General features: G+C 40.5%; 1 protein-coding gene across 1 annotated transcript in view; it reads left to right on the forward strand.

The window, feature by feature from the left end:
* ap3d1.L (adaptor related protein complex 3 subunit delta 1 L homeolog) overlaps window positions 1-17391 on the forward strand; it is a 74289-nt gene that overhangs the window by 34955 nt on the left and 21943 nt on the right. Inside the window, exons 16-23 of the mRNA XM_018255369.2 lie at window positions 576-721; window positions 5813-5954; window positions 7068-7139; window positions 9010-9085; window positions 9178-9377; window positions 10724-10797; window positions 12504-12669; window positions 17067-17195. Of these exons, the coding sequence (XP_018110858.1) occupies window positions 576-721; window positions 5813-5954; window positions 7068-7139; window positions 9010-9085; window positions 9178-9377; window positions 10724-10797; window positions 12504-12669; window positions 17067-17195 (1005 nt within the window). The remainder of the gene's footprint in view (window positions 1-575; window positions 722-5812; window positions 5955-7067; window positions 7140-9009; window positions 9086-9177; window positions 9378-10723; window positions 10798-12503; window positions 12670-17066; window positions 17196-17391) is intronic.

The following is a 17391-nucleotide window of genomic DNA, read 5'->3' on the forward strand; positions in this document are numbered from 1 at the left end:
CAATGCATTGTGGGTTATGTAGTTCCTGCATGCTGTCTGTAAGCCGTGGAGAAGTTGTTCCAATTTGTACAATCAGTGTTTAGTCCCTCCTTCCCTGCCAGTATTTCAAATGATGCAGAAAGAGAAGAACTGTTAAACAGCTGAATTTCAGCATAGAAAATTGCATTTATTCATACTTTCTGAAGAAACGGGTAACTGTGATGGATATGTTAGGGGTTTCTGTGTTATGTGGGCCTCATTATCAAATTTTGGTTTGGAACCCCTAGTTCCCCTTTAATGTTTTTTCCATTTCCAGTAAAGGGTGCAGAACATTTGACATATTTAAAACTTCATGCTACTTCTCTTAAGTGCATCCGTATATGTAACAAAATTTGCATGCTTGTACAATACTTTTATTCGTTTTATGAATGTGGTAAACTGTCATATAACATTTGCATTGAACTGAGAAAATCCCTAAATATTTAGCATTGTTACAGTTATTTAGAGATCTGTTTGACAAGGCTACCGTTGCGAATACCGTTGTGAATTTTAGGATTCACTGTTTGAGGTTCTGCCTCTGCTTGCCTTCTCTACAGGCATCATGCATTTTGCAGCTGATAAAATATATCCAGAAACTACAATCCAAGGAGGTCCCAGTAGCAGAAGAAGTAATGGCACTGTTTGCAGGGGAACTTAACCCTGTTGCTCCCAAAGCTCAGAAAAAAGTACCAATTCCAGAAGGGTATGTATGACATTACCAAGCATTGTCTTAACTTTGCTAAATTCAAGAGCATTGATATGGTTGTTTCTTTCCTAGAGAGCTCGACAGGGTAGATTTTTGGACACTGAAATTTATGACGTTTTCCCATGACCTTAATTAGTTTAAGTTAATACATCACTAATAAATCAAATGGTAATACATATATGAATCTGTTTCATGGATGAATGAGGAGGGATTGTACATAGATAGTAACAATTTAGGTTTTAAAAAAACATTTTGGTTTAAATGAACCCTCTTAACTGCAAGGTGATCCAGAGGAATGTTGAAAAATCAAGTCTTAGGTTACTAAGATCGGGTTTATTGTATGATACCCTTATATATTTATACATAGGTCATATGCCCTTTTAACTGCCCTTTTCTCCAGTGTAAAGCATGCTGTATTGGCCAGCCTTCCTTCATGACTGAGAACTTTGGAAATCTTTAGCAGCTTAGTCATTCTTCTAGAATTTTCTCATTAAGATCCCATTTTAGCATTGACTACCAAAATTGTGCTGCATAATCTTGGTGGGACCTTACTAGTGCTCTATAAAGAGGAAGAAATACACATTTTCAACCTCAACCATACAACTTTGCCGATCCTTGCTACTGTTGACTAATGGCATTACATTGTACTGAGTAGATTTTTATCCACAAGTATCCCTAGGTTCTTTAAGAACTTGTCTAACTTACGTCCAGTTAAGGGTATAAGGGTCTTGCAAAGTTTAAAAACCCAGGTGCATAACATTACAATTATCAGCACTCCGAGTCTCATTCACTACATAGCCACTGTCATTGCTAGGTTGCAGATCTTGCTGCAAGAATTCCAAATTTCTGGATGGAATTGTTGGTTAGCATAGTTTTGCATCACCAGCAAACACTGATACAATGCTCATCCCTAATTTTAGTAATGAACAAATCAATCAAAACTGGACCCAATGCAGAACCCTGCAGCAACCCATTATGCAGCACGGTATAAAAAGCTTGTGCAAAATCTAAGTGGATAACACCTACTGCACCACCACTGTCCTACTTGTTATGATATTTTGCATGTCAATATGACTGGTGCTTAAAAGGAAAATATACTCCCTTTTTTGACATGAGCTCATTTAGTTGGGCTTATGGTGCATAAACTCTTATCTGAACTTCCAGATATAATATATTGTAATATATAGAGAGTTTTTTGTACTTACCATAAATCTTACCATAAATCTTTTTCTCTTGACCTACATTGGAGACACAGGCACCATGGGATAAAGATCCTTCAGCTGGAAAGCGGAGACAGATGTTAAAGTTGTCTCCTCCTCCTGCTGTGGGCTTCATCCCCTGCTCTCCTCCTATTGGATTTAATTTCACAGAAGAAGGAATATGACATAACCCAAAACAGAGAGAGTCCCTCAACCCCCCTCAGGACTCCTAACATGCAGTAACTTGATAAGGCAATTGTTGGTTGTCTCGATAACTTATATATTTTTAAAAACAGAGAGGGAAGGCCTCTGTCCCCCCAATGTAGGTCAAGAGAAAATATTTAACGGTAAGTACAAAAAGCTCTCTCTTGCATATATTGGGGGACACAGGCACCATGGGGATGTCCCAAAGCAACCCCTGAGGGCGGGACACAACTCCTGAGGTGTTCAGATAATTATAGTCTCTAGCACCTTCCTCCCGATGTCTGTACATGTAGCTTGTAGAAACATGTGAAGGTGTGCATGGAGGACAAGGTAGCTGCTCTGCAGACCTGTTGGGCTGAAGCCTGTTGATGAATGGAAGTGAAGTCATCTCCCGGAAGTGCTGAGAGAGCTTGTGGAATGAGCTTGGATTTTGAATGGAGGAGGTCTTCCCTTCACTGCATAGTGGAGCGTATCCACTTTGCAATTTTTATCTTGAATACTCTAGTTTCTTTTCTTGGACCACTTGGAAGAACAGATTATCAATCTTCCGTATCTCTTCTGTAGCCAGTTGGTAGGTCTTGATCGCTCAGACTACATTCAACTTGTTCTATTTTCTATTGGACCCTTATGCTCTGGGCAGAGTGAAGGTACCACCGAATCCTGGTTGAAATGGAATTCTGAGACCACCTTTGCTAGGAAATTCAGTATTCGTCTAAGCACCACCTTGTCCTGGTGAATAATCGTGAAGGGAGATCTGCATGAGAGTACCACCAACTCTGACCGATGTGAATGCTACCTTCTCCGTTAGCGTGGTTAGCGGAACTGTGTCCAATGGTTTGTAAGGTTCCTCCTGAAGTATTGACAGCACCAAGTTCAGGTCCCAGGGTAGAACTGGACATATGTGTGGGGAACTAGTCTAGTCACCCCTTGTAGAAATGTTCTCACATTATATATGATGCTATTTTCTCTTGCTACAGAATGGAGAGAGCTGACACCTGCACTTTCAATGAAGTCAGGGCCACACCCTTGCCAAGAACTCCTGGAGAAAGATAGTATGTCTCTCTCTCTTGCTATTTGTGGGTCCTTGTTTCTGGCCCCACCCCATCCTATAAACGTCTTCCACACTCGATGGTAGATTTATCCAATACCGGTTTTCGTGCGCATAGCATTGTGGGGATGGCATCTGATGGGACTAAGGCTTCAAGAGCAATGCCATTAAAGCCCACTGTTATGATTTTGGGTGGGCAATCCGTCCTTGTTAGATCTTCTCTTTGAGGGAGGTGGAGTGGCGTGTCTACCGCCATTTCTGCTAACTCTGCGAACCACAGCCTTCTGGGCAAGTAGGGTGCCACTAGAATGCAAAAAGGGGGGCTGTGGGTGCACTCCTAAGGCTAAGTTAAAATGTGTTTATGTACAATGGAAGTGCTACTGATTTGGCCTTTTTAACTAATGGTGGTCTATGTTTGTTAACTGGTGGCAGGCACAGCAGATATCACAGTTAAACTTTTGCACCCATTTACACTTTACACACCTTCATTTAGCTTGTCTTTTTCACTTATTTTTGCTCACACATATGCTCTCACCTATACTCACACACATACACATTTCCAAGTGTGCACCTATACACATAATTTTACTTTGCCGTCACTATTGTTTTTCCATTATTTCATTGTTTTTTAAAAAATGGGCGTTGGTTTGGGCAGTCTCTCGCTCTTAAAAGCCGCAAAAGCTAGTGAAGGGGGAGGATCTAGCCCTCAGACTGAAACCAAGGTTCAGTAGATACTTACTCCAAGTAATACTACTATGCTGAGAGGCACAAGACCTTTTATACTATGACCAGAGGTAAACAAGTTAGGGACCACTGTGTGGGGTTTACCTTGACATGGTATGGTGGCTTATCAACTTTATGATTATAACTTTATAACTAAAAACCCCTGTTTTGTAAACACATGCACTTGCATATATGCAGAATTACTTAGACAGGGGACCAGGGAATGTGCATTGATTAATTGGCCAAGTCAGTAGCACTTCCATTGTACTTAAACACATTTTAACATAGCCATAGGAGTGCACCCACAACCCCCCTTTTTTGTATTTACCAATAGAATGGTCTGCGTTCTCTCCCTCTTAACCTCTTGATAACGCTTGGTAGAAGAGCTAGAAAGACGTAGACTAGGGTGAAATACCATGGAAGCAATAACGCGTCTACTGTGTAGGCATGTGGGTCGAGGCTTCTTGCTACGAATCTCGAAACTTTGTGGATGTATCGTAATGCCTTCAAGTCAACCTCCGGGAGTCCCCACCTTGCCACTATTTGCTGGAACACCCCCAAGGTGTAGGCTTCATTCGCCCTGGTCCAGGGTTTCCCTGCTTAGGTAGTCTGCAAACTCCTGTAATATATACCTCTGATATTGCTGGCACGTTGTCTTCCGCCCACTTTAATATTTTGCTTGCTTCCCTTAGCGCCACCAGGCTGCGGGTGCCTCCCTGGTGGTTAACGTAGGCCATTGCCGTCAAGTTGTCTGACTGTATTCACACGGCACTCCCTTGTAGGAGTGGTGTCCAGGGTTGTAGTGAGTATAGGATCGCTCTTAGTTTTAAGAGGTTGATTGGGAGTTGTCTCTCATCTTCGTTCCAACAGCCCTGGACTGTCTTTCGAGATCTTGGACGACTTTTAGGAACCCTGCCCTTTTGGGGTTGTTTTTGGGAAACCGGGATACAAAAAATCTGTGAGGAGGATGTGGTGCCAAGTCTATCAAAAATCTGTAGGAAACTACCTGTAGAACCCATTGGTCCTTTACATGACTTTTCCACACCTCCAGAAAGGATCTGAGGCGGCTGCCTAGTTGGATCCCTTTGAGGCACATCCTCATGCGGATGTGGACTTGTCCTGTGAGGACTTGGTAGATCACTTGGATGAAGACCAATTAGCTCCTTTTATGTTGTGGTACCTGGAACAAACGTGTAAGTGTTATGCTTTTCTGCTTTTGTTTGAAGGGGGGTCTCTTGGTCTTGGTTTGTGGTAGTTGAGTACTTTTGCCACCTGTAGCCTGGGATATTATCTTATCTAGTTCTGCCCCAAAGAGTTGCTTTCCCTGAAATGGTAAAATTACTAAGGATCTCTTTGATGTCAGGTTGCTGACCATGTCTGGAATCTATGAGCTGCTATGGATTGAGCTGAAGCTTTGGCAACCAATTTTGCTGCCTCCAGGGCCGCGTCGCAAATGTAGACCCAAGGAGCTGTACGGCCTGTTCCACCCAGATTTCCATAGCTTTTGCCACCCTGGCTATGGCAAAAATAGGTCTAAAAGCTGTTCCTGATGCTGTGAAGTTTGCCTTGCAAAAACCCTCTAGTCTTTTATTGAATCTTTAAATGCTGCTGCATTTGCTTCTGGGATAGTGGTAGTCCATGACAGTCTGGAAACCGGTCCATCGCAGGTGGTGAAGACCATATATCTATACACCTGTGGGAAGGGATGTGCTTGGCCGAAATGTTTGGACACTTGTACCCTATGCTTAGTTTTTACATTTAAACATAATGAAACCGTGTTTCTTAAATTTTTAAGTTTATTATTGCAAATTTCTAGAAATGCTAACTAATTCTGTTATGCTCCTCTCCACTGTAAACACCCATATGTAAAGTAATTATTCTAAGGTTCAACGTGTTCACTTTTATTTCCGACAGCCTGGACTTGGAAGCATGGATCAATGAGCCTCCATCAGACAGTGAATCTGAAGAGGAAAAACCCAAAGCCATCTTCCAGGATGAGAAGCAATCTCATGGAAAAACATCTCGACCTGAAATTGATGAGCAGGAACTCGCAAGAGTATGTTATGGGTGGATTTCAATCTTTTTTTTTTTTTTTTTTTGTAGTTGTGTATGTGTGTGTCAAGCAGTAACAAAAATTCACCTGGATCGAAAGGTTTTTTTGTTTTCCTGTGGATGTAATATCACTTTAATCGTAAATCTTTTAATCACATGAATTATACAAAGATATTGATATTTCTTTTTGTAACTTCTAATACATGAGCCATGAATATCCTGGGAATGATATTCTTGATATTCTTATAAAAAACATACAATATAATAATTATATAATTATAAAAATGTTATCCTTATGTACATATATGAGACATAAACAGAGACCTAAATATCCTCTAAATGATATCCTTATAAATGGTGATGTCATCAGGTATAACCAGCGGACTTGGAACTCCTTGGTGAATTACAATAGCCCTATATTTTACTGTAGGGGTACATTATTTCCTATATAATCTACAATCTTGCACAATACACAGTTTTGTAAATTATATCCTGAAATAAATTGCAATCTGATTTCAGAAACCGGTGCTTATAAATTAAACATAAAATAGTCCTGACCGGCATGCTATGGGAGCAAAATCTATAACAGCCCTGACAAGCCCTGTTTGCTATCAGCACTCCTACAATGTCTGTCAACTCTACTAGGAAAAGTTGTTTCATAATGTTAGGAAACCGCTCCTTTCAACACTGCTCTGTATGCTGCTCTCGAGGTACACCCAGAGCAGCCTACTAAACAGGTGATTTATGTAAAAGCTGGTAAAAGTATTGTGCTTAATTATGAGACAGAATTCATACTGCTGTTTTTTTAAGACTAATGTATTTTGAAAAATCAAATGATACTATAACAGACTCTTCGCTGAGGTATAACAGAGCCTTTCTTTACAGACCTTGTGGCACATCCTGGAAACTGTAGTCTTTCATCAGATATTTTATGAAGGGTAACTACCACAGTATGCAGCAAACTGATGCAATGTCATCCGCTAGAGCTGGCTAGATGTTGTAGCTGTCACTTCTTTCCTCTGAGAGAATCTTATTGAAACCTTTTTATAAGTAGTTATAAATTAGGCCTATTTAAATTAATCTTTTTCTGTATTTTCAATGTTTTCATTGTTTTTAGAGGCGAGCTGTACGTAAAGAAGAGCAAGCTAATAATCCATTTTATATAAAGAGTTCTCCATCCCCACAAAAGGTACAGTAATCTCCGATTACTCAAAACAACATCTGTAAAAAGGCCTAATCATATTTGTCTTTTGCAATAGATTGTGTGTGTGTATCTTGATAAATTAGAAGTTAGCCTTGCTGTTCTATTTCATGTGTAGTGTTATAGTCCGTGTTATGAAAGTAATATTTGATGTGTAAAGGTCTGTGTAGACACTTAGTAATAAACAAGGTTGATAAATGCACAAGCACATACAGGATGATAAAAGGTAGCTTATTCTCATTTCACTCTCAAATAAATGTTCTTTGGTTTTAGAGTACCTGTCATCTTACTCCATTTTCATTATGACAGTTTTAATGCAGGCCTGTTTTTTTTTCATTACATTTACTTTTCTGTATTCTTTTTATCTATGAAAAGTAATAGATGTTTTAATTAAAACAAATGCAAGACAAATTTTCCAAAAACTATAATCTACTTAAACCCGAAATCGACTGGATATTTGTAAATGAAAAGCTGACCAGCATTACCCAACCTTTTTCACCCGTAAGCAACAGTCAGATGTAAAAAGAGTTGGGGAGCAACACAAGCATGAAACAAATTCCTGGGTGGTGCCAAATAAGGGCTGTGATTGGCTATTGATAGCCCCTATGTGGACTGGCAGCCTACATGAGGCTCTGTTTGGCAGTACACCTGGTTTTTATACAACCAAAACTTGCCTTCAAGCCTGGAATTCAAAAATAAACCCCTGCTTTAAGGCCACTGAGAGCAACATCCAAGGGGTTGGGGAGCAACATGTTGCTCACGAGCTACTGGTTGGGGATCATTGCCTTAGACAAATACCCCATATTTCTTGGCAACCCTAGATAGACTATACATTTGGATGGACTCTCGCTTACTATCACTCTAAATACTGGGAAGTAGAATTCAACCATTATAAATTGATGCTTTACATATGTTTATAAAATGTGATTTAGCCGACTTTCCTCCCTTTTCTTTCTTTTATCTAGTGTCTTTATTTTCTCTTTCTTATTTTTATGTTTTCATGATATGTTTTATTGTTGGAACTGGATTCTTTACTATCACCATCGGAGTGAAAGACAATGTTCTCCGATATAGAGACAAAACACTCTAATGTTTTTAAATGTATGATTACTGAAACATTTTCAAAATCACTATATGCACAAACTATACGATGTTTTAAACTGCTGTATTGGTTAAAACAATAAAAAAAACATATTGATAACAACAACGAAAAATCCAAGAAATTCAGGGTTTGTTTTAATAACCAGTATATTGTAATATATTCTAATTCTGCCAGGGGAGGCCATGAAGGTTTTACATACATTTTTTAGTTGTTAGTTAACTATCTTTAATACCTTTGAAAGAGTCACTTTTTTGTTGTTAGCATCTATAGTACTGTTTTATTCCACTTTAGGGCATGTGGAATTCGCTCTCAAAAATGCATCAGCATCATAAAACATATTCAAATGATCTTAAAGCAATCATGGCATAGTAGAGGTATTTTATTAATGGCACCAGTAGCCGTGGTCAGAATTCCGTGAGGTTCATGGCTCCTAAATTGCATGTATATACAAAAGTTAATTTTTGCCTGATACATAAAGACATATACTGATTGCAGTAGCAATTACATTTACAAATAACTGTAAAACTGCTATTTTTTAATAATTGTATGTTGGAATGTAGCTTTGCATTACCTTTAATTATGCATAAATTTATTTTTGGATTTACATCCACTTTAAGGGCAATTTAAACAGTAATTTAATCAGAATGTCTTATGCTGGTTGTCTCTTCGAAAGGACAATGTTTGCAAAATAAGTACAGAATTTTTTCTACATATGGTGTGTCATCTTGTAGCCAAATGTTTGTTGTTTTCCTTTAGCTTTACCAAGACAGTCCTGGAGTTGAACACATCCCTGTTGTGCAGATTGATCTCTCAGTTCCACTCAAAGTGCCTGGTAGGTACATTTAAAAAACAATTATTATTTCTTTTTTTTTTTTTGCTCTTGTATTGTCTCTTCTGTGTGCTAATTTGAACTTCTGTTATTAGGCCTGCCTATATCTGACCAGTATGTGAAATTGGAAGAGGAGCGTAGGAGCAAGCAGCGTCAGGAAAAGGACAAAAAGAAAAGGAAGGAGAAAGACAAGAAAGGTAGCAAGACTCGACGGCACCGTTCTCTGCATACTGAAAGTGATGAAGATATCACTCCTGCTCAGCATGTGGATATCATCACTGAGGAAATGCCTGAGGTCAGTGTATTAAAGACTTTTTTTTTGTTTGTTTGTTTGTTTATCATGAGTGATGCAGTTTTAGTTGCATTTGGAATGATTTAATTTCCTGCCAGGATAGTTGCCAGCCAGGTGGAAGGTTGACTTTCCTATGTGCAGTCACAGGTTTAGATAGATTTTGATGGAACTCGTGTAGACCCGAAGCCTTCCATCCCTACAGCCAGGGCTACAGCTCAAGAAATCTTACAATTGGCCCTGTATATATTCTGACTATAATAGAAAATGGGCAACCCATCAAAGCCAGAGGATGAAAAGGTGAAGGAAGGTACTTTTTATGTTTATTTCTTCTCTGTTGCTGTTGAAAGGAAATAACCATTAATGTTCATGGAATAGCCAAGAAAAACATGATTTCTCCTACATTTTAAACAATGTTTTGTCTGAAGGTGCTGTGAAAGCTTGATAAAAACTTCACCTTTGTCATTATGTAGCAATTCAATACCTCCCAACTCTCCCGTTTTTTTGCTGGACAGTCTCGATTTTGACAGCTCAGCCCGCAGTCCCGGATTGTTACTGAAATTAGTGATGTGACGGAAGCCCGCCCTCCTCCATTTATAGACCTGCGCGGACTATTCCGCCGATAACATCATAAAAGGGGCAGACGCTCCTCTATAACTTGAAAATTGGAAGCATGCAGTCTAAGGTCGCGACCCACAAACAGCTCAGCGAGGTCCCACGGGTATTGGGCGGGCTCGCACATCTCTAACTGAAAAATTCTGAGTTTCCCCTGGATCTCCTGCACTGACCAGAAAAATATTCAAAGTTTCTAAAACTTAATTAAATATGAGGCTTTTTGGTAGAGCCAAAATATTCAGCACCTGCATTTAGATGCATTAGTAACTATTCAAGATAAGCAGGTCTCTTGGGAGAAATGAGACTTGCATCTTGAATGGCAATTCACCTTCATTGGCAAAACTGTTATGGCACATAAAGTATTGCCCTAATACTCCAAGAAATGTGTTCAGACTTTTCATAACCTGCCAAACTTTGTAAAATGGTCATGGTATTTAGGGGGTGTGGCCACAAAATGGGCATGGCCAAAACATTTTCACCATGCTACACGCAGCAGAACTTTTTGTCCCTCTTTATGATTTTCAGTTGTTGGGAGGTATGCAATTCTCTGAAATAAGTGACTGGTGCTCCAAGCAATACAAAGATTTCTGTAGGGCTAACTAATTGGGCTATTAAGCTTTCATTGCACATGGAGCCTTAAATGATGACATTTATAAGGCAGCTGCTGAGACAGTTAAGTGCATTTTTATTAAAGCTGTTGAAATTTCCCATAACATTGTAACTACATTTGTTTTTAGAATGCATTGCCTAGTGATGAGGATGATAAAGACCCAAATGACCCTTACAGAGCTCTGGACATAGATTTGGATAAGTAAGTCTATTTTTGACTGTACTTAAGTTAAATGTTTTAATTGCAGCTCTCAACATTTTACATTTTTCTATTTTGCTACTCTCCAACTCCTACCCCCTCAGAAGCCATGTTCCAATATCTTGCACTGATGAGATCTAACGATCGAAACAGGCTGTCTGCAAGTTTGGAGATATGGCTCTGAACCACTAGGCTGTATCTGTGCTGTAAAACCAGAGGTTTTGGATGCATAGTTGGCCAAAGGGACATTAAAGAGTAATTTGCCTTTTAGCCCATCTCCCCCTAACCATGTTCGATTTTCTATATAACGTTTTAAATAAATTTCAAATAATTTACTAGTGTTACCAAAATGTACAATTTAGCTGGTTCATTCTTAATTTATACCTTTTTTGACTTCCAGGAACTGATGTTTTGCCAATTTCTGTTAGTGTAGTACATTTGTTTCTTGGCTATGCAAATAATAATTTCGGCTTGCAATTCACATACTTTCACAAATAATTTGGAGGGAGCAGTGTTTTTAGACTCAAAATACATTTAAAAAATAGCATTAGTATCCTCTGCAAAGACTAAAAAAATGGAACACCACAGAGAAAATCTGTTTGGAATAGTGCAAAGACTTCACACAAAGAATAGTTTGACAGAAAAAGGTCAATATTTTTATTAATTTTTTTTTACTTTAGGAGCTATATATTGTTATTATATATTTAGGACAACACAACCTTTCTAAATGTGCCTGAATTTCTTTGAAATTGAACTATGTGACTCCAGACATTTAGAAATGTTTAAAATTACATATTCTACATTAACAGCAATTTTTTTGTTATGCTTTTGGGTACAGAGACAATATTTCAAGTTTCAAGTTATAAAAGCTAGGGAACTTCTGAGTAAACTGAAAAACTTTTGGCTTCCAGAAACCGCAAAATATAATTATGTATTAAAATGTGCATATCTGACAACCCATGTGGGTCTTCTGTGTAGTTTTTAGCAAGGCATGTAGATTCCACTGACCAGTACTTTTTTGTACTACACGGTTGAGTTTATGGTGAGCCCCAGAAAAAAAATCACTTGTAAAGGTTTTTAAGATTTCTGATTGCAGCCCAACTTAGAATTTTCAATAATGATTCTTGGACCCCTGCAAAAAAACATGCTGAAAAAAATGCATACCATGTAATATAATGCATAGATACGATCTATCTTTGAAAATAAAAATCCTGGTGAGTCCACAGTGGTAAAATATGGGACATGCCTCTGCTCCACACATAACTAGTTGATTACTGGAGAGGAAAATAGGCTTAGTAGGTCATAGGCAAATCCCTGAGTTCTATGCTGTCAGTCAGCAACCCCAGTCCATTGCAGACAAAAGGGATTTATGTAGAAGGGGAGGAGAGCACAGTACACATCAAACATTAGGGTTCATCTACAAAACAGAGCAGATTTGCTAATTTGTTATTTGGGAAAAATAATTGTGTACACCTAAAGATGAAAAAGTTGAATTTTTAATTAAATTTCCATTTTAATACTACAGCACTACGGAAGTACTGATTTGTGCCATGTTTTACTCATTAAGAGGTGAAGACGCTTTTAAGTTCTGAAAATGGTGGACCATGTCCAGTTCATAAAGTGATAATAAAAAATGATTACCCTTTAAACAAATAAACATTTCTAATGTGAGAAGTTTTTTATACTGACAAAGTTATGTTTTCTCTCAGGCCTCTAGCAGACACCGATAAACTTCCTGTACAAAGACATCGGAACGCAGAGATTAAAAAATCCCCAGAAAATGAAAGTCCCACATCAGACCAGAAAATCAATAAGTTAAGCAAGAAGGAAAAGAAGCAGTCAGAGACAGAGAGAGTTAAGAAAAAGGAAAAAAAGGTGATTATGTGAAGGCTACATGACAAAATGAATACTTAATGCTAGTTTCTGTCTTCCTATTAGATATGAATACTTAACCAAAATTTCTTTATGCATTCCATAATGCGCTCATTATACCCAGTAGGCGGTGGTTCAAAGAGTTGCATGCTTGTGTCAGGAAAGCATTTTTGGGCAGGAGAAAGGCCTCGCATTTCCTTACAGATGCTGCAAGCCCCAGTAAATAGGGGAGCATTAGCTCTCCCCAACTTTCTACTGTACTTCTATACTAGTCAGCTGGTTTATGCCTGGTGGTGGCTGAACCCTGACCCCAACAACCAAGCGACTGTACTAGATGCAGCAGTTATTTCCTCCTTTGAAGCTCTGGCAAATCAGCTCCATAGAGGGCTCCCCTCTGTATACCCCTTAACTCCCAATATGAAAACTGTGATTCAAGTATTCTCCAGATTGGTGACTGCGGAGGATAGGAAGGCGGGCAAATGGTCAAAATGGACCCCACTTTGGGGCAACAATAACCTCACCCATTTCAGGGCTATACAGGGGTGAAATGTCTCAATGATATAGTGTCCTCGGGAAACCTTAAACAGTTTGCCCAATAGAAACACGAGTTTGAGTTACAGAATTGCATGTTATTTAGATATTTGCAAATCAGACATGCTTTCATGGCACAATTTGCCACTGAACCACTAAATATAACTGAATCTACCATTGAACGCTATTTACGCAGACCTGAGCTCTCTAAGCAGGTCAGTTGGTTCTATACCATCCTCCTTCAGGGGGACTTTGACCTGATAGGGCACACCAGGGGAAAGTGGGCACAGGACGTGCCTGAGTTGGACGAGGGCTCCTAGAAGGAAATTCTCGAGCAGATACCAGATATAAACATTTCAATAAAAGACCGGTACATCCACACAAAGTTTCTGAATAGGGTTTATTATACACCACACAGGCTGGCACGTATATATCAAGGGTATCCTGATGTATGTGTTAAGTGTTATATAGAACAAGGCAACTATATACATGTGTTCTTGGAGTGTCCCAAGAAACAGCGCTTTTGGACTTCAATACTTACCTTTGTGGATAACCCTTTGGGTTATGCCTCCACCAGCTTCTTCACTATGCCAAGAAAGCAATTCTCCTGACGTGGAAAGCCATGGAACCACCCACGTTGAGATATTGGATAAAACTATTAGATGACACTCTCCTAAGACAGAAACTGGTGTATATAGCTCGGGGTTGCCTGGAAAAATTTGGTAAAATCTGGGACCGCTGGTTGGACGATGCTTTAACTGGTTTGACTATTGAAGTCATGGATATATTGCCATATGTCATATATTATATAAGAATGTGCAAGGTGGATTGGACTAGCCTCTATGTAGAATTGCGTATGTGTAAATGGCGGTTGATGACTAGCATCAACACCAGGGGTGAGGCTGGGTCAGCTATTCTGTTCCCCCTTGCTAGACCCAGACATGGGACTTCGGTACAGACACCACAGGGAAGCAAGTAATTGAGCGCAGCCACCAGGAGCACTCCGGCTGCCTTCTCTGCCTAGAACTCTGTACAGAAGGGAGTAAGAGCGATTGGTTTCCCCAGCGCTCCATTCTGGCAGGAGCGCAAATTGCGACATCACAGGCGCGCAGTCTTTTGTGCCAGAACATCCCTTTGCACACTTTCTTCTCCTGGTGCGTCTACATTCAGATGTCAATCCGCTCCTGCCTGGTCCCAATTGCAGAGCCCTCTCCACGCTCCTCACTTTATCCTCTCCCTTCTCCCCTAATGGCACGTCTGATTAGGTACTCTGACTCGCACCACAAACCACGCAATGGCAGAAGGCAGGGGGTGGATTTGTTCTCAAGGGGGCAGTCATAACAATGCAGTTACGTTTTTTTGCCTGCTCTAAATGCCTCACAAAATTTCGGGAGGGCCAAGTAGATCATCTCAGCTCCACTTGCAGCCCAGACCCAACCCGGGCTTCCCACTTTTCAGACTCTCTAGCTGCTCCCTTGTATCAGTCCCCGGGGCCCTCACACAGCGTGGACTCATCTTCACAGGAAACCAAACAGCGAGCCTTTTTCTCCATAATAGACTCACTCTTCAAGACAGGGGTAATTGTTCCAGTTCCCCAAGGCCAAAGATTACAGGGGTTTTATTCAAACCTTTTCATCGTACCAAAAAAGGACGGGTCCTTCTGGCCCATTCTAGATCTAAAGAGGCTGAACAGGTGGGTGGTGTACCACAGGTTCAAGATGGAGTCTGTTCGTACCATCATCAAAGCTCTGGAACAAGGAGACTTTCTAGCATCCTTAGACATTCGGGACACATAACTCCATCTACCCACCCCAACAACAGTTCCTGAGCTTTGCCTTTCAGAATCGCTATTTTCAGTTTGTGGCCCTGCCCTTCGAATTGTCTTTGGCACACTAAGTATTCACAAAGATCATGGCTTCCTTCCTTCAAGTATGGGGTCTGTTCATCATGCCATACTTGGGCGACCTCCTTATCCAAGCAACTAGTCGAAAGCAACGTGAGCCTGACGGCGCCATTTAGGAGTGCATGAGTGTCTTGGGACTGATGGTCTCCTCTATGGAGGCAGTTCCATTTGCCCAATTTTACCTACGACCAAACGGTACTACTAAGGCTGTGGAACAAGACATTGCTCCACCAGAAGATAGCCATTCCAGATCACTGCTGTGGTGGTTGACACCAGGCTGCCTAGGTCTGGGCCGGACTTTTCAGTAACCCACATGGCAGATAGGGACCACGGGTGCCAGTCTCATTGGGTGGGAAGCCACCTTCCAAGGCCTTTCCGCTCAGGCTCAATGGTCACAAAGCAAGACAGAACTTCCGATAAGCATACTGGAACTTCGTGCCATACCCATGATTGAAGAGCTTTGAGAACACCTGCTGATAAACAAGCAGTCTGAATCCAATCAGACAATGCCACACGGTGGCATACAATCGGCAAGGCGGCACAAAAAGCACATGGATTCTGGAATGGACGGAAAGTGTCGCCACTCAGATATCCGCCATACACGTCCGCGCTGGCGACTTTCTAAGCAGGCATCAGTTGGATCCAGGGAAGTTGGAGTAGCACCAAGATGCCTTTCAAGCTCTAGTCCAACAGTGGGGAGAGCCAGACATCGACCTAATGGCGACAAGACACAATCGGAAGGTAGCGAAATTCTTTGCAAGATACAGAGATCCAATGGTGGAGGGCACAGATGCCATGACGAGGCCCTGATGATTTCAGCTGGCATATGTATTTCCACCCCTTCCCATGCTACCTTGAGTACTTAAAAAATTGCCAAAGAACAGTCACAGTAATTCTAGTGGCCCCATGCTGGCCCAGGAGTTTCTGGTTTTCCAATCTTCTCAACCTGTCCATAGAGACCCCAATAACACTACCCTCGTAGCTACTAGCTCAGGGGCCATTGTTTTATCACAATCCTCAACTCCTCGCCTTAACAGAATGGCTGTTGAAGCGGCAGTCCTAAGATGCGAAGGGTTCTCAGAAGACGTCATTGTAACCATGATCTAGGCTCGTAACCCAGCACAAGCAAGTTTGTAGGACGGCTACATACCTACACAAAGTCCTCCCTACATACCTTCACATACCTGTCAATTCAATACTTACCTGTCTGCAGAGGCAGCCTTCGGATGGAAGGTTCTCCAGGCAGTGGTCTCATAAAACATTAGAGTTCTTCCCTCCCTACTGTGGGGCCGCTTTGGCATATCCCCATGGTCCCTGTGTCCCCCTAGACGTGGGAGAAAAGGAGCTTTAAGTACTTACCGTTAAATCCTTTTCTCTCCAGTCCAGCCCCCTGAACTCTGGTTCAACTGTTATTCTGACATTGTGGGAGTTCTGCACTTAATTTATAAGTAACTGTTCTCTTCGTTACAAACTGGCACCCTTCTGGGTGAACAGGGGATAAAGGAGGAGTAGGAGGGGCTTCAGCTCTGACATTTTATTCAGTGTCCTTCCTTCTGATGGGAGGGACCCTTTACCCCATGGTCCCTGTGTTTCCTGGACTGGAGAGAAAAGGATTTAATGGTAAGTACATAAATCTCCTTTTTCCAGCTGCAGATTAAACAATGTAAGCAAGAATTTGATTGGTTGCCATGAGTTACTGATTTAGTAAAAATTTGCTCAGTGTTTATAAATGAGCACAACTAAGTTTACCTAGGTGCAGTAACCCATAGCAACCAATTATTGGGTAGTAGTACCCAAGTAGTTACTGGTCGCCTTTTATTATATATGAGAGGTTTAACATTTTCAGCATGACTAATTGGTCATTGTGTAATTTAATTTTAACAAAGTATACTGTACATGCAGATATTTTAAGTATTTATAATCTAATTACTTTTCCTTTGTTTTACATAATGGTTATTTGAGGTAGAAAAGCAAGGAGAAAGAAGAGAAGAGCAAACACAAGAAATCTGTGTCCAGCTCTAATAAAGAGAAAGAAATGCCATTGAAGGAAGATGAGTTTCCAGTGGATGAACAAGTCAATGAAGCTCCATCAGAGGTGAGAAATCAGTGATATATAATTAGTTGGCTCTTAAATGCCAGGCTTTTATGGACTAGTGAAACTGACATGTTCTGTAAGGTAAGTGGTTGGTTTTAGCCTTTCACTGTCCACAATGGTTATACATGCATTTGCATATAATCTGTATTTATGTATGTATATTTTTATTTGTAAAGAGCTCCTCGAGGGCAAAGCA

Source organism: Xenopus laevis, chromosome 1L (assembly GCF_017654675.1).
Source record: "Xenopus laevis strain J_2021 chromosome 1L, Xenopus_laevis_v10.1, whole genome shotgun sequence".
NCBI classification, from domain to species: domain Eukaryota; kingdom Metazoa; phylum Chordata; class Amphibia; order Anura; family Pipidae; genus Xenopus; species Xenopus laevis.